We start from the raw sequence: 20,806 nt of genomic DNA, 5'->3' as shown, positions 1-20,806 counted from the left end.
GAGTTCCCGCCAGGGAGTGCCTTCACTAAATAATCCTGAAAGTTGCTTCCGACCAGTATTGTGCGTGTACCTACACAAAATGGACTGCAGCCATTCAAGATATCTGTTCACCACCACCACCTTGTGGATGATTAGGAATGGGCAATAAATGCTGATCCAATTGCATATATATATATTATCACAAGCATCAGAATCAGCCCAAGCCTGAATTGCCTATTTCTTACTGCATATGAACACAGATTCTGTCAGAACCTGCAGAGTCAAGAATGGGGCAAAATATTGCACAATCAGTAGCAAACCTCTTGCTTCTCAATCACAACAATCTTTATTTGTGTTATATATAAATCCAACCAGTGGAGAGTTTTTCTACTGATTATCATTGACTTCATTTTTCTAGGCTTCCTTAATGCCAAACTCAGGCAAATATAGCCTTGAGACCAAGGGCAGTCACTTTCAACACAGCTCTTAAATCAGCTCTTTGTCTATGCTAGAGCCAAGCCTACAATGAAGTCAGGATCTGTGTGGCCTTGGCAGAACCCAATCTGAGCATCAGTAAGCATGTCCTACTTAAGTGCCTCTTAATCGTACTGCTGACGATCCTTTCCATCACTTTGCTGACAATTGAGAGTAAAATCATAGGGCAGTAATTGGCCAGGTTGGATTGGTCCTGGAAATCAAAGGTACGGCAAAATCTGTTGACATGAATTATATCTTCATAAATTGTTAATTGTTGTTTTTTTCTTTGCTTCATTTCAACACCAGGAATGTAATTGCATTGGTACCTGGTCATGTTAGAACAATTTGCATAATGTCATTCCAGTATAGTTTGAATCTCATTTATGAGCCACTGTACAGCATTGGTACGCAACTGAAAATGCTGGTTCACAGCAATCATCTGAACATCTGACCTTAAATTATTTCCACAGGAAAGTGCTTAATGGTAACTGTTTAGCAAGATTGACTTGCTTATATTTTGTGTCATAACTGTTAGCAGATACCACAAACTATTCATATTTGAGTAATTATTTACAGTTGATAAGCCAAGAAATTCTGTCTTGAGTTGAACCACAGGGTGCTTAAATAAATTGCCATGAGATGCATTAAAACTATTTCTACGTCAAATAGTTATCTCAGGGTAAATCATTCAAATAGGTGTATATTACTTCATGTGTGTCTAATTTTTCCCCTTTTCAGTGATCTTCAAAATATTTCCTCAGTTATACTATCATTACTTTTCCAACTATTATAATAAAATAATGTAGCAAATAAAATACACAATTCATTTTTGTTGAAAAGTTTTTGCGAACTAAATATTTTGTGAATGATTGGAATGTCAATTATTCTCTTTATCTACTCATTTTTCATTAGTGCATCATCATCATTGTCATGAAATCATGCTGTCAGGAAATTGTCATGTATGCAGATAATGACTGATGCCAGATTAATGTATTTTATAGTTTATTGCCTCAGCAATTTGATACAACAGATGGTCTATGTACAAATTACTTTTTTCCCTCATTTCCAAGCGAACAGAAGAATTTGGGATGCTTGCCAGCTATCTTGGGTTACTGCTGCCCTGTCTTCAGTCAAATGATGAGTTCTGTATTTCTGCCTGCCTTGACTGGCCGATAGCAGCTCTGGATCTTATATCTCAGTGGTGTTTGGAAGTAACAACTTCTGCAGAAAGTCATTCAGAACAAGTTACAGTAAGATTAACTCTTTGGCTTTACACAGCAAATCTTTTTAGTATATTTTATAAATATTTACTTTCATTTTTTGATTTTATGCCATTTATTGGTTAATTGCTGGTTTCCAGTTCTGAAGACCTTTGGTCTAATATAACACAGAGAAACAATGGGAGGGTGGAGACATGCATACATGATACTTTGGTTTAACCTTTGCACGCTGTTTCCATTCTAATGGTACATAAAATGTAGAACCATTATAAATGAAAGCTTTGATTCTTGTTTATTTAGATTATTTAAACATATATTTGCGTTACTGTTTTATAATATATATGTATCCCTCTTCCCAGTGCCAGAGAAGTCATAAATATTAAATTGTATTGTCTTTATTTAAATGCTCAACTTAGATAAAGGCCATCTCAACTTCAATTCAAGCAATCAAGTAATAATGTATGGACAGCTCCTCTTCAGTGTAGGTCTGGTTCTGAAATAATTGACATTACTATTCATATAATGGTAAAGAAATGAATATCATTATTCAGGTTTGTTATTTTCAGTTTCATTCGGACATTTCATTTTTCTGCTAAAATTTACATTAAAATGAATCTGAGAGATTTTTTTCAGATAAGATGCTCCTGAAATGTTGATCTTTTAGATCTATTAGACTAAGTTGCTTTACAGCTAAGTATATTGTCTTTGCATTCATAAGGCAGTAAGTCACTTGAGTATTGGTCACATCAGCTTCCAAATCAATTGATGGAAGAGCTGCAGTAGACAGTGAATAAAATCAGTCTTGATTGAGTAGTCCAAGTAGATTAGCTTGGCTTTCACTTGATGTGATGGGGGATATTTGAAAAGTCTAACACAACTGACATTTAAGTAAATGAAAGATCTTAACAGCGAAAACAGCAGCAGATGCTGTATCAATACAAAATGTGATGCCTGTGCAAGAACATACATTCCTTCAAGAAAATGCCTATAAAATGTTTCAGTATGTAAAGAGAATTGATACTGTGTAAATATTAGGACATAATATTTTTGGGAACAAGATTAGCAAATCATTTTAACAAGTTTTGAATTGTTGAAACATAAATGTCACAAGTAATTTGTTCTTAATGAAGTTACAGATTTAAGTTAAATTTTATTCATTTTTGTGAGACTATCTATTCCAAAAACATTACCTGACCTATCAATCTTTCTTTTACTCTGAGAAACATTAATGACTCTTATCTGCCCTTGCTCCATACAGATAGATGGGATTTAATGCCTTCCCTGAAAAGAGGTTTCAAGGCTGGGGTGGCATTTGATCAGACAGGGAAATGTGGACTGTGGCAAAAAGAATTGAGAAACCTGCCGCCCCAGGCATGAAGGGAGGCCCTTAATTGAAGACAATTAAAGTCCATTTAAGGGTCTCATTCTGCTGTCTCAAATATTCAAGCAACAGCGTTCAATGTTCTCGTCATATAGGAAGCCTAACAAGTAACCCTGCTTTTTAATTTGCTCGTGGCTTACTTTGGAGTGGTGCAGTGGTTCCTCGCCATAAGCACACTGGCCCATTGAAGGATCTGATATCAGGAGAGAAGGCTTACTGAGAGTTAATTTACTGTCCCTTCCTCAGAATCACCTCTCTGTAACCTCCTTCCACATCACTTACTTTTTTCTTTCAAGGAGCCTAGGCTGAAGAACCAAGTGAATTACCAGCTGGTGCATCCAGTGGTGATCATAAGACATAGGAGTAGAAATAGGTCGTTACTTTCCTTTTTTTTTCTCTCTCTTCATTACTCTTAATTCGCTGACTGATTAGAAATCTGACCTTTTTAGCCATGAATACACTTAGCGATGCAACCTCAACAGCCCTCACTGGCAAAGAATTCCACAAATTCACCACTCTGAGAAATTAAAATAGAAGTCCTCCTCATCTCTGTCTTAACTGGGCAACCCCTTATTCAGAGATTATGCTGTCTGGTCCAACTTTTCTGCATCTACCCTGTCAAGCCATCTGAGGCTCTTTCAATAAGGCCACCTCTCATTCTTTTAAATTCCATTGACTACAAGCCCAAGCTACTCGACCTCTACTCATAAGAACATCCCTCCATAGCTGGTATCAGCCCAGTGAAGTTTCTCTGGACTACTTCCAGTGCCATAAATAACAGTATTCTAACCAGTATTTTACATAGTATTAGCAAGATTGCCCTATTTTATACTAATTTTCTTTTGAAATAAAGGTCAACATTCTTCCTTTCGTGATTCGTGCATTAGGACCCCCAAATATCTGCTGCAGGTTTCTACAATATTTCCTCATTTAACTCTCATTTCCTCTTTTCCTCATTTTGGGAAGAATAACAGGAAGGCAGAATACTGGGTCGATGGAAAGATTCTTGGTAGCGTGGATGTGTAGAGGGATCTTTGAGTCCATATACATAGATTCCTGAAAGTTGCCACTCAGATTCATAGTGCTGTTAAGAATGCATACGGTGTGTTAGGTTTTATTGTTAGAGGGATTCAGTTCTGAAGCCATAATGTTATGCTGCAACTATACAAAACATTAGTGTGGCCACACTTGGAATATTGTGTACAATTCTGGTTGCCCCATTACCGGGAGGATGTGGAAGCATTGGAAAAAGTGCAGAGAAGATTTACCAGGATATCGCCTGGACTGGAGGGAAGGTCTTATGAGGAAAGGCTGAGAGACTTGGGTCTGTTCTCATTGCAAAGAAGGCGGCTAAGAGGGGATTTGATAGAGACCTACAAGATAATCAGGGGATTAGATAGGGTAGATGGTGGAAGTCTTTTTCCTAGGATGATGACGTCAGTTTGTACAAGGGGGCAAAACTACAAATTGAGGGGTGATAGATTTAAGACAGATGTTAGAGGCAGGTTCTTTATGCAGAGAATGGTAAGGGTGTGGAATCCCTGCCTGCCAATATTGTTAACTCAGCCATATTAGGGAGATTTAAACAATCATTGGATAAGCATTGGATAAGGGATGATGATGGGATAGTGTAGGGGGATGAGATTAGATTAGTTCACAGGTTGGTGCAACATCGAGGGCCAAAGGTCCTGTTCTGTGCTGTATTGTTCTATGTTCTAACTAATAATCAACTCTTCTTTCTCCCAAAGAGCATAACCTCACATTTTCCCACATAATATTCCATCTGCCAATTTTTTGCCTCTGCGTTTAACCTGTTTATATTCCTTTGTAGATTTCTTGTGTCATTTTCCTTACTTGTGTTATCTGCAAACTTGGCAACAGTACGTTCACTTTTCTCATCCAAATCATTCATATATATTGTGAATAATTAGGGTCTCATTGCAGTGGCACATGCCTAGTTATAGGTCAGTAGCCTGAAATTGCCTTCTGCAGCTCTGAGGTGGAATTTCCATTCTACTGATGGAGTTCTAACGTAAGTCCAAAGATGTGCAGGTTATGTGGATTGGCCATGTTAAATCGCCCATAGTATTCAGGGATATGTAGGCTAAATGGATGAACCATGGGAAATGCATGGTTACAGGGGTATGGTGGTCTGGGTAGGGATATTCTTTGGAGGGTCAATGAAACTTGATGGGCCAAATGGCCCCCTTCTACGCTATGTGGATACTGTGATAATTCTCTGATTAAAGGTACCTCATGTAGCCAGTAGCAAGGTCATGGAGTCATTGCAGGCAATTATGGATTTATTATTTTGAGGTTTTTGGACATTGGATTGTGAGGATGGTATCAGTTATGTGGTGGATATTGTGTTCACTTCACCACCCTGATTGGTTTCCACCCTTTTTCGCCTTCTAACTTCCTTTCAAACTTCATACAAGTCCTCTTCCTTTTCTCCTCAGTTGGCACCAGTTTTGTCCTCCCTCTCAGAGTTCAGTTACTTTGCTTCTTTCACTGTCTGCTCTATCCCCTTCTTTCTTGGACCATTCTGCCATTTTTCACTTTACTACTCCTCTTCCTAGCCCCATCCCATCAACCCCTGTTTCTTGGTTTATATCTTAATATCAGTATTGACCATATTTATTGTAGACAAAAACAAACACATTATTAGCATTTGATAGTTCAGATGTTTTCTAATATGTGCGCCCCACGGGGATGTTTAGCACTCTTCTGAACCATTGCACACAATGAACTGGCTGTACTCAAATAGAACTTAAGTACCTGCAAAAATGCTTCAACATCATATAAAATTAAATAGCCTAGTTTATTCATGTTTATGGTTTTTATATAACCAGTTTGTAAACTAAATATTGCCAACTTTACTTCAGTTTCATAATGCCCATAAGAAATGATTGTAATATACCCACAATATTCAAACAAAGATAGATAAGTATAACAAACCTAAAAGATGCAACCCACATCTAATTGGGCATGTAGTGGAGACTATAGAATCGGCAACCATGATTGTAGCAATATTCAGACTAGAAGCTGGACACCTCTGGTGCCTCATTTTTCAAAATCAGTTGTTGCATCTCATTGAAAGGCAGCTTGTATTTTGGCACATGGAGCAGAAATCAGCAATTTGTGACCTTGATTCTACATTATGATCGATATGTCAATTATCTGGGTACATACAGCAATAATCTAAAGAAAAATTCAGTGTCAGTTTGTATGGCTGTTGACTGTGAAGAAAGATATTCTGTGGAACTAACAGAAACTGCTGTAAACATTTAAAAACTCAGCAGTAAACATAAGCTGTGAAGGTTGAAAATCTGGATCTCTTTAAATGTTCTTATTCTGCTGGTGGGTGGAGATTTGGGATATTATGCATCGTCATCTGCTGTCACCCTGCTTTCGAGTGATATCCATGGTCAGGTGTTTGCATTTAATATCATATTATGCACTTATCAGTCTCCCATTTGTGGCACTGGTATAACTTGCAAAGGTTTGTTGCCATGTGAGAAAGCTTTACTGCAAACTTATAGGTCTTAAAGACTAAGTGTTGGTTGTTCTGTATATTTCACAAACACTATGGATTTCATTGGGCCAACAGAATAACTGTAGTATCATGTTGTAGTAGCTTCATCAACTATGATGGGCAGACTATTTGTGGGTGTCTCTTCCTACATCCAGCTGTACGAGAATGTCTGGTAAGTCTCTGATGGAAGGCATGAAGGTCTGATCCATATTGGAAGCCCCATGAATATTTGTAGTCAGCAGAAGATGTCCACACTTTATTCCATACCTGGATTTTGATCCTAAGTAGATTTCAAAAGCAGAAAATTTTAAGATGAATCCACTTCAGTAGTGAGCATAGAACACTGGTTGACATAACCCTAAACTCTGCATGTGTTCATGGGAATTACACACAACTTTATGGCAAGATGTTTCAACAAATTACATTATGAGGATAGGAACTTTACATCCTGTGCCCCACATTGAGAGTTTTCAAAAAAATACATCTTGACAGTTTGCCTATGATCAGGATAGCTAAATCTATTATTTTAGACCTTAACATGTTCATACATCAATTAATGGAGATTTCAAATAGCTCTTAGTGGTCCCTCAGATAAGCTTTGCCATGAAAGTTAGTTTGATTGTAAACAGTGTCAAAATTTTGATACTCAAAAATGTTCTTTATATTTTCAGAATCTACTCGTTCAGGATCCACAGTGGTCTTTACCATGTCTTCTTCAGCTACCAGAAAATTATAATACCATATTTCAGTACTATCATCGTAAAGCCTGTGTTCACTGTTCAAAGGTGCCTAAGGATCCAGCTCTTTGTCTAGTATGTGGTACATTTGTGTGCCTCAAAGGTCAATGCTGTAAACAACAAAGCTATTGTGAATGTGTCCTGGTGAGTAAATGAAATGAAATTTGATAAGATTGGACAAACAGAATTTTTGATTTAACTTGTTAATATTTTGAGGTTTTTCCACAGTGGAAATCAACTCCAAATGTTATCTTCCTTGAAACATTTAGAGAGTGGGCAATAATTGAACCTTGTCAGACATATGCAATTAACTCCCCAGTTTAAAATAAATTTAATAGTTCTTCACGTCTTTATAAACTCCTCCTTAAAGCATGACTCTGTGTCCAAGCTTTTGATCATTCCATTCTACCATTATTTTTCTTGACCTGACATACATTTGTTATGGCATGGCAGTGAACTCTTCTGCTAACTAAACCAAAAACGTAGAAAAGCATACCTCGCCTCGTAATCCGTTCAAGCACAAGTGACAGAGAACTCCCCAAATTCCACTATTTAAAGAAATAAAATCAATTTTGTTCTTTAACTCTAAGTGAACAATAAGTAATAGGTATTTACTGCAAAGCTTCATTAGCTCATTTCTCTTAAAGGATCCTGTGAATCTACCTCCAACTCAATATCAATACCCTGATCCAATAAAAGCTCCTATTAAAATTACATCATCTTATTTTTCAAAACCAGACAGCAGCTATCATCGTCAGCATCTGTCTTCCTCTGGGTCATCTTCAGTCTTTTGCTGCAACTATGTTTCGTGTGAGAAAGGTACCTTTGATATAGGGTGTTTTGAATAGCCGTCTCTCTCGCTCGATGGCAGTTTACTCTCTCGCTGGTTAACTCGTAAAATGCCAGCTTGTTTATACCCAAAGCATCGGATTATCTCATTGGTTCGTTGTTGTCAAAACACTAAAATTCAAATTTGATTGGGTTTTAGTATCCTGGGGTATAATTTAAACTGGTTGAATTCAAATAGTGGTCAGACCAACTGAGGTATCTAGTTTACAGCCAATGTTACATATTTTCAATTTTCCAATGCACTCTGAGATTGGTAGTCAGTCACATGACAGTTGCCTGCAAACTCTCACTGCCAAAACAGCCTTCACTCTCTGTTAAAGGTATAGTACACACCTTCAACTTCATAACACGTTTTTGTCATTTCTTCCAGCATTAAAGGTACTTTATAAATACAACTTGTTTTAAATTGCATTCTAAATTCTTATTTTTCATTTGTAATCAAAGTTGCTTGGTTAAACATATTGCACTATATTTCCATCTTTAACTGGCTATAGGATATGATTAATATGTGCTATATCCTATGGCTTAACTTGGATGATAAATGAATTCATTCTGCCTTGCTTTCTTTCCCTATCCTTTCTGATGTTTTTTTTGTTAACAGTTCAAGTTACTCACTCATATGTCAGACATCTGGTATGGCTCAGATAGTACAAGCTTACCACTAATTCAGAAGGTTTATGTATTCAAGAACTTGAGCACATCTGTCAGGGCTGACATTGCAGGGCAAAAATGAGGAGGTTCAGCACTGTTCGTCTTTTAGATGAAACGTTAAAACAAGATCCCATTTACTGTCTTAGGTGGACATTAAAAAATACCATGCCACTATTTCAAAAAGAGTGGGAGAGCTATTGTTGGTATCTTGGCCTGTATTTTTCTTGCAATAAAAATTACCAAAAAAAATCTACTTGGTAGCAACTTGCCATTTGTGGATGTTTGTGAAAATTAGCTGCTTCATTTATTCCATTACAACAATGACTGCACTTCAGATGTTACTTATTTGGGATGTCCAGTGGTAATGAAAGGTGCTATGTAAATGATATGTCATATAAACAGCAACATAAAATTTTGAGTCTTCACACCTGATACAATTGAAAATCTCTCTAAGTATGCAAGGTGGTTTTCTGACCACTGGATGTTTTCCTACTTCTAGCATGTTCAACAAGAATGATAAAAGTGATTTATCGTGTACACAATTGAATCCATTTATAGTAATGTTAACTGTGCTTGGTCAATTAACTAATTTAACAATACTGGAGCAGATTTTGGGACTAACTTATACTTTGGAATAACCAGGAAAGTTGATAGTTCAGGTAAAATCAATGAAAGGAAAATTGGGTGAATTGTATAGCACTGGCAGACCAGCTACTTTTAGCTTTATAACTGTATCTAAAGGGAAAATTAATCTTGCTGCCTTTGGTAATTTTTGTTAATTCAGGATTAAATGTTTGCAGGAATTATTTCTTTTTTTTTAAATTACTTATCAGCATTCCCAGAACTGTGGAGCAGGAACTGGAATATTCCTTCTGATTAACGCCTCTGTAATTATCATAATTCGTGGGCAGCGATTTTGCTTGTGGGGATCTGTCTACCTTGATACTCATGGTGAAGAGGACAGAGATCTAAGGTAAAAAAGGTTTTGATTGTGTTCCTTAAATTTGGAGCAGTAGTGTGATAATTTACTAAACTGATTATTTGATGCCTTGACGTACCATTCAGATAAATAAAATGACTGAATCTTTGAATTAATCTAAAAATGTACTAGTTCATTATTGTTCATGTTTGGCTCAGAGGGGTACAGTGCAGATTCGTCCAGGGTTAAAGGGGTAAATTATGAGGACTGTGTTGCACCTGCCATACAATATGTTTTAACTCTTACATTCAGCAAAGCAACTGCAAGTCGACTCTGTAGTAACAAACAATATTAATTGTGTTAAGGAAATAAATATTATTATAATAACAAAGTACACCTCAAACTAACAATTTATACTATAAATCTAATCAAATATCTTGTGCTTTAACTTAACTCTGGTGATCATATATCACCACATTAGATCTTGAACTTGCTTCACATGGTGAAGATCGTCTGATCATCATCTTGTTGTGGTCTCAAGGGTGTTCTTGCTTCATGGTAGTTGGTCTCGTTTTAGCACTCTTGAGGGTGGTTTTGCAGCGATTCTTACACTTAGAAGTTTTTCAGCCCTTTTGGGAGGGTCTTTGATGTCTACCAATAGATTGATCAGGGCTTGATCACCGTGATTGATTGAACCCAACCAGACATTGACATGTTGATGGTAGGGTGGTCCTTGGGCATCCATTCCTGGAGGTGTTGGAGGCATGTAGGTCTGATAGGCCTTTTCATATAAAGGTGTGAGGTGCCCCTTCGTCTGGTAAACAGCCTGATGTTTCCATTTGTCCTGTGGATGGCAATTATGTCAATTCCATTCAATTCATGTTTGAGAGGGTTGTTTTTTCTGCAGCTGCTGAATCAATTGTATACTGTCTTATTTCAATGTCTTTGAGCACAGTCACTTCTGACCAAGGCTTGCTTCACTTTCCCAGCATGCCTCATTTATTGTTCTTTTTGTCATAAGTTGATCATATTGAGCAGCCCGTCTGGCCACAACAGCTTACATAAGTTTGTCTGTATTCTCTTAAATTTAGAGAATGAGGGATGGTCTAATTGAGATGTTTAAAATAGAAAATGTATTTGGTAGGTAAGGCACAAGAGAACCATTGGAGGAGTCTGGAACAAAGGGATGCAATTTTAAAATGGAGTTATTCCACTCTGTAATGAAATCTAGAGGCACTACAATGGGTGGTGGAAATAACAACTTGTACAGCACCATTAACGTAATGAAACATTCTCAAAGCGCTTCACAGGATGATTCAAAAACAAAATATGAAATAGAACAACATAAGGGTATATTGGGTCAGATGGCCAAGAACTTGGTAAAAGAGTTGGTTTTAAGAATGGTGTTTTAAAGGAGTGTAAGATAGTGAGTTAGGGCAATTGATGATTGGGGGAACACCAGTGCGTAGCATCTCGGCAACTAAAAGCACAGCTGCCATTGGTGGAACAATTATGATTAGGAATCCACAACAAGCCAGAATTAGAAGAGCACAGATATCTTGGAGGACCAGGAGTGGAGGAGAATACAAAGATGAAGGTGACAAATCCATGCAGGGATTTGAAATAAAGGCTGAGAATTTTAAATCAATATGTAATCATAGTCATCATCAATATACAGTACATCAACAAGTATAACAGCCACAGGATGATAGGGGAACAGGACATATTGCAAATTAAGATTGAGCAGCAATGATTTGGATGACTGCAGGTTTATGGGGGGAGAGTATGGGAGACAAGCCAGATATATATTGAAATATTCAAGTCTTGAGGTAACAAAGAGCATTCAGCTTGGATGGAGTGACTGAGCAATATTATGGAAATGAAAATAGGTAGTCTTTGGGATTCCACAAATATGAAATTAGAAACTCACTTCAGAATCAAATAAAACATTGAGGTTGTGAACAGACTGGCTTAAACTTAGACTTTTGCCTTGGAGAGAGATGGAATCGATGGTTAAGGAACAGCAAAGTTACAAGCAGAAGTCAAAAATTATGGTCTATACTTCCATTCTCCAATTTGTCGAAGTCCAGACACACTGCCTCCATGGGAAGTGCCCAGGAAGTTTGAACTTCAAAGGATTATTCTTCTGCTACTTGGGATTGTCTGCAAAAGATTCCTGCTCTGAATTGAGTTGAAAACTTTGGACAGTTCCCATTTACCTATGTGGGTAGTTACCCAGGAAATGTTAGACAGAAAATTGTAAGTGTAGTGTCTTATAATAGTACGCATGACACCTTTCTCCACCACCAACAATCCCTTTGACCTCCACTCACCTCTCTCATCATCTGCTTTGCCGAGTCCCCACTATCGAACACTCATTTTTCTCACCCACTCTGGGTCAGGATAGATTTTGGAGTCAATCTGACCAGGTCCCATCGTCTACTTGACCCCAACCTTACTCAATTATTGCCAGTCACAATTGCCGGTCGGAGAACACAGCAAGCCAGGCAGCATTGGGAGGTGGAGAAGTCACCATTTTGGATATAACCCTTTTTCAGGACTGGGGATGGGGTTGAGGGGAGGTGGAGGAGGGTTTTCGTTGGGGAGAGGGTTGGAGTGGTGAGGAAGTGATAAGTAAACACAAGTAGAGGGTACAGCCTGGTTGGTGGATGGGAGGAATTAATCTGGTTGGTGGCTGGAAGGAAGAGTCGGGAAATGGAATGGAAGGGAGGAGGAGGGGCTGGAAAGGGATTTGGGGGATGGGAAGGGAGGTATTTAAAATTGGAGAACTCAATGTTGAATCCTCTGGGCTGTCAGCTGCCCAGGCAGAAGATAAGGTGCTGTTCCTCCAATTTGCCTGGGCAGCCGAATTTAATAGAAAATGTTTTGCCGTGCGAACACGTACTTTAAAGAAAAATGCATAATTCAATTCAGAGAAGTAAAATGTTCAACGATCAAAATGTTCTTATATCAAAACTGTTCAAGTTACTCATATTTTTGTAGTGAACAGGGAATGCAATCTCAACTTAGCTTCTAATGGAATATTCGGCAAGAAAAAACCTTCAGGAACTTTTTCAAAGAATCGCTACAATGTCGAAGCAGACCATTGACCCAATCGAGTCCACACAGACCCTCCAAAGAGCATCCCACCCAGACTCTCCTCCCCATTCTGCCCCTGTAACCCTACATTTCCCAATGGCTAATCCACCTAGCTTGCATATCACTCAACACTATGGGGTAGTCTGGCATAGCCAATCTATCTAGCCTGCACATTTTTGGACTGTAGGAAGAAACCGGAGCATCTGGAGTGAACCCATACGGATGTGGGGAGAATGTGCAAATTTTACAGTCACCAATGGCTGGAATGGAAGCCAGGTCCCTGATGCTGTGAGGTGGCAGTGCTAACCACTGAGCCACTGTGCTGCTCTCAATTTATGCAAATATGTTTTAAAGGCAGGGAATGCAGTTAACTATATCTAGATTCTCAAATTGGCTACACAGCACTGCTCTTTTGGCCTGTGAGAAATCTTTATCTTTCATATATATATATATATTTGACATTCCTAATGGAAATAAAATGGTGAAATCCAATTCATTACATATACTCATCAACTTAACTCTTGCCATTATCTTTGATGAGGTTAATGACTTACTGTGGTGTACAGGGACTTCCAAAAGTGTTTGAGAAAATGCAACACAACAGGCTTGTCAATAACATCAAAGATAAAGTAACAAAATGGACAATGGCAGCGTAGATATGAGGTTGGCTGAACACAGGAAGCAGGATTGTCTGAATGATTGGCTTTTCAGTCTGCAAGAAGGCATACGGTGGTGTTTCATTCTTTGAAATGTAATGTCCTAGATCATGAAATTTCAGGATGAAGCAAAAATTGGAAGTGTGATGAGCCATGAAGAGGATTTATAGATTCTCTACAGAGTGGAAGCAGGCTATTTGGCCCATCGAGTCCACACTCACCCTCCAAAAAGCATCCCATCCAGACCAACCCTATAACCCTGCATTTCCCATAGCTAATCCACCTAGCTTGCACATCCCTGGACACTATATGGACAATTTAACACGGTCAATCTACCTAACCTGCACACAGAGTCATAGAGATGTACAGCATGGAAATAGACCCTTCCGTCCAACCCGTCCATGCCAACCAGATATCCCAACCCAATCTAGTCTCACCTGCCAGCACCCTGCCCATATCCCTCCAAACCCTTCCTATTCATATACCCATCCAAAAGCCTTTTAAATGTTGCGATTGTACCAGCCTCACTTCCTCTGGCAGCTTATTCCACACATGTACCAAGCTCTGTGAGAAAAGGTTGCCCCTTAAGTCTCCTTCATATCTTTCCCCTCTCACCCTAAACTATGCCTTCTAGTTCTGGACTCTCCCACCTCAGGGAAAAGACTTTATTGATTTATCCTATCCATGCCTCTCATAATTTTGTAATCCTCTATAAGGTCACCCCTCAGCCTCCAACACTCCAAGGAAAACAGTCCCAGCCTGGTCAGCTTCTCCCTATAGCTCAAATCCTCCAACCCTGGCAACATCTTTGTAAATCTTTTCTGAACCCTTTCAAGTTTCACAACATCTTTCCAATAGGAAGGTGATCAGAATTGCACACAATATTCCAACAGTGGCGTAATATCCTGTACAGCCACAATATGACCTCTCAATCCTGGACTCAATACTTTGACCAATAAAGGAAAGCATACCAAAACACTTTCTTCACTATCCTATCTACCTGCGACTTCACTTTCAAGGAGCTATGAACCTGCACTCCAAGGTCTCTTTGTTCAGCAACACTCCCTACGACCTTACCATTAAGTGTCCAAGTCCTACTAAGATTTGCTTTTCCAAAATGCAACACCTCACATTTATCTGAATTAAACTCCATTTGCCACTTCTCAGCCCATTGGCCCATCTGATCAAGATGCTGTTGTAATCTGAGGTAACCTTCTTCGCTGTCCACAACACCTCCAATTTTGGTGTCCTCTGCAAATTTACTAACTTATGCTCACATCCAAAACCTTTATAAAAATGACGAAAAGTAGGGGACCCAGCACCGATCCTTGTGGCACTCCACTGGTCACAGGCAACGAGCCTGAAAAACAACCCTCCACCACCAGGTTCTGTCTTCTACCTTTGAGCCAATTCTGTATCCACTGCCTTTTATACTCTTCTAAGGATTCACTTGATCTAGCCTGTCTATATCTGACATATGCTTCCTTCTTTTTCTTAACCAGACCCTCCATTTCTTTAGTCATCCAGCATTCCCTATACCTACCAGCCTTTCCTTTCACCCTGACAGGAATGTACTTTCTCTGGATTCTTGTTATCTCATTTCTGAAGGCTTCCCATTTTCCAGCCGTCACTTTACCTGCGAACATCTGCCCCAATCAGCTTTCAAAAATTCTTGCTTAATACTGTCAAAATTGGCCTTTCTCCAATTTAGAACTTTAACTTTTAGATCTGGTCTATTCTTTTCCATCAGTATTTTAAATCTAATAGAATTATGGTCGCTGGCCCCAAAGTACTCCCCCACTGACACCCCAGTCACCTTATTTCCCAAGTGTAGGTCAAGTTTTGCACCTTCTCTCGTAGGTACATTCACATACTGAATCAGAAACTTTTCTTGTGCGCACTTAACAAATTCCTCTCCATCTAACCCCTTAACACTATGGCAGTCCAGTCTATGTTTGGAAAGTTGAAATCCCTGACCATAACCTCCCTATTATTCTTACAGATAGTTGAGGTTTCCTCACAAGTTTATTTCTCAATTTCCCTCTGACTGTTAGGGGGTCTATAATACAATCCCAATAAGGTGAACATCCCTTTGTTATTTCTCAGTTCCACCCAAATAACCTCCCTGGATGTATTTCCAGGAATATCCTCCCTCAGTGCAGCTGTAATGCCACTCCCCCTCCTCTCTTGCCTCCCTTTCTACCCTTGCTGTAGCATTTGTATCCTGGAACATTAAGCTGCCAGTCCTGCTCATTCCTGAGCCATGTTTCTGTAATTGCTATAACATCTTAGTACGATGTTCCTAATCTTTGGACTGTGGGAGGAAACCGGAGCAAACCCATGCAGACACAGGGAGAATGTGTAAACTGCACACAGACAGTTGCCGAAGGGCCTGTTTCCACACTTTAGGGAATCTAATCTAATCTAGTAAATATTTGTGTATATTTACCATTAATCCTGAAATTGCAAATAATATTTTCAAAAATAGTTTTAATTTACTGGTTTTTAGCAAAGGAATAATTATCCGTGAAAATGAGAACTTAAATTAAAATATTGGCCTAAAGAGAAAACATTATTTAACATGTACCTTTAGTGAATTGTATACTTGTGCCACTTGATGCTGTTGCTCATTTACCATTTTCAAACTCTTACTTTTCAATTTTCTCTTCCTCACAATTGCAGGAATAACACTTCATAGTTATTTGATGACAGTAACAAAAGATGTTTACAGTCTCTACATTTGCTGACTTAAAAACCAGAACACACACATCTTGTGCAGTTTCTGGACAGATTGGGGTGATCTAATCAAAGTCTTCAGGAATATTCAGCCTGTCAATCTTGCAGCACCATTCAGTTAGGTCATGGCTGATCATCTACCTCAATGCCATTTTCCTGCCCTGTCTCGATATTGCTTGGTGTCCTTAGTCTCAAGGACACTATCAGCTTCCACAGCGCTCTGATTTGAAAATTCAAAGGATTAACCATCCCTAAACAAAGACATTCCTCCTCACCGCATTCTTGAATAGCTCAACCCTTAATCTGAGATTCGTCCCCGGGGTTCTAGATGCACTAATTAAACTTCCTGCTCTCACACATACTGTCATCCCCTGTTTAAAAAAAATTATAAGTTTCAGTGAGATCACCTTTCATTCTTTGGAACATTAGGAACACAGAAAATAGGTGCAGGAGTAGGCCATTTGGCCCTTCAAGCCTGCACCATCATTCAATACAATCATGGCTGATCATGCAATTTGAGCATTCCATTCCCATTTTCTCTCCATACCACTTGATCCCTTTAGCTACAAGGGCCATGTCCTGCTCCCTCTTTAATATATCTAATGAACTGGCTCCAACGGTTTTCTGTGATAGAGAATTCTACAGGTTTACAACTCTGAGTGAAGAAATTCTTCCTCATCTCAAATCTGAATAGCTTACCCCTTATTCTTACACTATGATCCCTAGTTCTGCACTTTCCTAACATCAGGAACATTCTTCCCACATCTAACCTGTCAGGATTTTCTATGTTTCTATGAGGTGCCCCCTTATTCTTTTAAATTCCAGTGAGTATAAGCCCAGTTGATCCAGAATTTCTCCATATCTCAGTCCGGCCATCCCAAGAATCAGTCTGGCGAATCTTCACTGGACTCCCTCAATAGTAAGAATGTCTTTCCTCAGACTAGGAGACCAAAACTTCACACGTTCCTGTAGGTGTGGCCTCACCAAGGCCCTGTTTAACTGCAGTAAGACATCCCTACTCTTATCCTCAAATCCTTTTGCGATGAAGGCAGTAGCCATTAGCTTTCCTCACTGCCTGCTGCACTTGCATGCCAACATTCAGCAGTTGTTCCACCATGACACCCAGGTCTCTCAATTCTAGAGATTACAGCACAATTGCCTCACTCTCGTTGTTACAGAGTCCTGCCATCCCACTGAATATTCAGGTAACCTCAATTGTGCTCTTTTGAAACTCGATTGCTGAATACCTTAGTGATAGAGGTGAGAAAGCATTGAGAGAAAAAAACCAGGAGGAAATCTTTCTCAGAACATTGCTTCATGTGCAAACTACAATGTTTCCAACATTACAATAGTGATTGTACTTAATGGCTCTGATATGCTGTTGAAAGATCATAAAAACACTACATCAGTGCAAATTCTTGGTCTTTTCCTGGCATTGCATCAGAAGTGAATATAGTGGATATAGCAAAAGGGAATGTGTAATTAGGATAACTGGATACAAAGAGGGATTTTGAGACCTTCCAGAAGAAGTGCAATTCCTTTCTTCTCACACCCGCCAAATGTTTATCTGCTCTCAATACTAAAGTAGATAAACCATTTGTTTTGCATTTCAATAGTGTACTGAAGAGCTATGATTAATTAAAACATCTGTGTTATGTTGTACTTCATTACAATTAATGTTCTTTCCTTTTATTTACAGACGTGGTAAACCACTGTACTTATGCAGTGAACGCTATAAAGTTTTGGAGCAACAGTGGGTTACACATACCTTTGATCACATCAATAAAAGATGGGGGCCACATTACAATGGATTATAGCTGACTTGCACATCTTTCCTGAAACATGGTCATCAAGAAGCTTTAGTTCATACAAATGTTATGAAGTTTATTTTTAAAAATAGCCATTTTGTTACAAAACAAACCACAAGATCATTATTCTGCAAAGGTGCTATTAATATCACTTTTATGGCACTCTGAAAAATCCCAGCAAAGCTAAAAGCCTTTCTCTAGAAGTGGGGTAAAATATCTTCTATAAACTAAAGAGCCTTTATTAGGTCATAATGAAGTAATTGTAGCATTGTATGCATACAAAAAGCACAATTTGAATTTGTGTGTTCCTCAGTAAAATAGATGTAATGTTTAAAGAATATGGCCAAGATTGATTTAATGTGTTATTTTTGAAGGGTTTGTTGCTGATTTTGTTTCCTTACGAAAAGTACATATCTATAGGAGGGTGAAATCTGGTCCTATACACTTGATGGCAGTACACTATTTAGAAATTAATTCTTTGACAACTGTTTGTTTTGTTGTGACACTTTTTCTGATTAGTCTGGCTGAGTTTTCTCCTTTGCTTTAAGAGGTTTTGATTTACATCTGGCCATAATAATTTTCATTAAGTTTGCTGTAACATGCCCAGTTTATTTAAAACGATTATACAAGAAAAGGCTTTAATCTTTGGAAACTTTCTAATTAAAACAAAAATAGGCTGTAAAACATTCGGTCTCAGGAAATTTTGTTTCTTATTTTGTTAAAGGTAACTGAGCAAAAGAAATATTTGGACTGACTGCTGCTAGTAACAGAATAAATATCTTTTTCACAAGTTGCTTATTTGGGAGCCTAGCTTTAAACTTTGCAGGTTTATAAGCACCTTATGGAGATGGTGTGTTTACTAAGTTTGGTCACCATATAAAAAGAATGTTCTAACTACAAATGTGCAACCTTGACCAACTTTAATGGAATCAGCATTAAAACTGGGCATTGTGGTTTGTTATGCAATGATTAGAATGGAAATACACGGGCCCTCCCTCTGGCAAATTTCTGTTTCAGATAACCACTGTCACCACAAGGTTTATTTGTATTACAGTTATGCAATGTAATTACCACCTTTTTTATCTGATTTACTAAACAGTAGAAATTCAGATGATGTGGGAAATCAGCAGTCCTAATGTAATCTCATAACCAAAGTGCAAATGGGATTCAAAATTTAACAGCAAGAAGTTGTGGGCACTTCACATATTGTCCTTTCATTATAGAAATATCTTCAAATTTGAAGATAAGCAATTTTGTTTCTTGTTTGCTTTTCCCTTTTTTAATTCAGCAGTCGTTAGCAAATAATATACAGCTTCTGATTAAAATATAGCTAGACTGGACAAATCCAAATGTCTAGGAACAAAACTGCATAAAATGAATTTGGTTTTGATTTTGGTGTTCTGAGAAAAAACGCATTTCAGTCATATTTATATCGAATGTAAAGGTACACATACTTGTCAACAAATGTTTCTGTCTACTAAATCACAAAAAGGTGAAAATACAGAATATAAATCATGACCACAAAAAAAATTAATAAAATCACATATTAAAAGGAGTAATTAATTAGATGCTACAATTCAAAAGTACAGGAATGAGATCCGTTACTAGATTGGTCCTGTCAGAATTGTCATGGACTGGATTGTGAGATTGTTTGGAATGATTTATCCTTGTAAACATTGGGAGCTACTGAAATTTGATGTATAATAGGTAATCTGGTATTTTGTTTACTTGGATACAATTTCTGATTTAATTAATACTTCAATATTCTATAAAAATTGTGATTTAGTGTTTATACCACCATCTGTCATGCAAAAATAAGTGACAGACTTAATATCTCATGACAAATTTATCAAGTATTCTTTTAAGAATTTGAAAGACCCTGAGTGCAGTGCAGAATGGTAGTTAAACTTATAGCTAATTAACAGCATTAAATAATTCAACAATTTAGCAACAGTATATGTTTAAAAACCAGACAGTAATGAGTACAGGTATATAATTATACCTACTATGCTGGGAGTATGATATTTAATAATGGATCATCTTCCAATAATTATACATGGAGTATTCTTTATTGCTGTAACTCTAAAAGGTGGTCATTGGCTTTCATTTACTTTTTGTTCCCATTCTAGTGCAGTTTGATTGCCAGATATGCCGATGATTTGAAAATGTACTTGAATTCATGTATGCTGCTGAATTTTTATTTTAGTTTTCTCTGTTTTCCAAGACCCACTATCCAAATTAATATCTTCAAATAAGTGGTGTGTAATTTGAGATAAAGATTGAGTGTTCACCAGTGTGTTACCCTGTATGAATGAATGTTAAGTACAGTACATTACTGTAAATGCTGAACATTTTCTGGCACATTGAAAACCTTAGGATTAATCAAAATATGACTGTAAAATATGTTAATAAAGGATGTAAATCATGCGTGTCTTTTTAAAGTAAGATTTTCAGTAACTAACAACTTCTTTGTCCTATATTGTAAAGATAGACAGTGAAAGTTCACTTTTATGAATGGATCTTTATAGAATTAATGTCCCAACTAAAAAATTAACAAATGAACAACTTTTCTGCATACTTCTGACATTTGAAGCAGGAGGCTGATTTCAACTGGGAATATGCCATCTTCCATAACATACTTTAGGGCAACTATTCTCAAGCTGCTGCAATGTTGAATTGTTCTAAGGAACATTTTGTCAAGTATTTATTTTTATGTCCATTTGCTCAGATTAAGAAATCTCTACTTCAGAATGGAAACA

At 37.8% G+C, this 20,806-nt stretch overlaps 1 protein-coding gene across 4 annotated transcripts in view; it reads left to right on the top strand.

The window, feature by feature from the left end:
• ubr3 (ubiquitin protein ligase E3 component n-recognin 3) overlaps positions 1-20,458 on the top strand; it is a 362,664-nt gene extending 342,206 nt beyond the window's left edge. For all 4 annotated transcript variants that reach the window (XM_060827270.1, XM_060827272.1, XM_060827271.1 and 1 more), the window contains 4 exons: positions 1,527-1,706; positions 7,264-7,473; positions 9,663-9,802; positions 17,939-20,458. In XM_060827270.1, the coding sequence (XP_060683253.1) occupies positions 1,527-1,706; positions 7,264-7,473; positions 9,663-9,802; positions 17,939-18,056 (648 nt within the window). In that variant the 3' untranslated portion in view covers positions 18,057-20,458. The remainder of the gene's footprint in view (positions 1-1,526; positions 1,707-7,263; positions 7,474-9,662; positions 9,803-17,938) is intronic.
• The last annotated feature ends 348 nt before the right edge of the window (positions 20,459-20,806 follow it).

Source organism: Hemiscyllium ocellatum, chromosome 7 (assembly GCF_020745735.1).
Source record: "Hemiscyllium ocellatum isolate sHemOce1 chromosome 7, sHemOce1.pat.X.cur, whole genome shotgun sequence".
Taxonomy (NCBI): domain Eukaryota; kingdom Metazoa; phylum Chordata; class Chondrichthyes; order Orectolobiformes; family Hemiscylliidae; genus Hemiscyllium; species Hemiscyllium ocellatum.
Note: the sequence above shows the minus strand (reverse complement) of the source record. Positions and strands in the feature narration are given on the sequence as shown.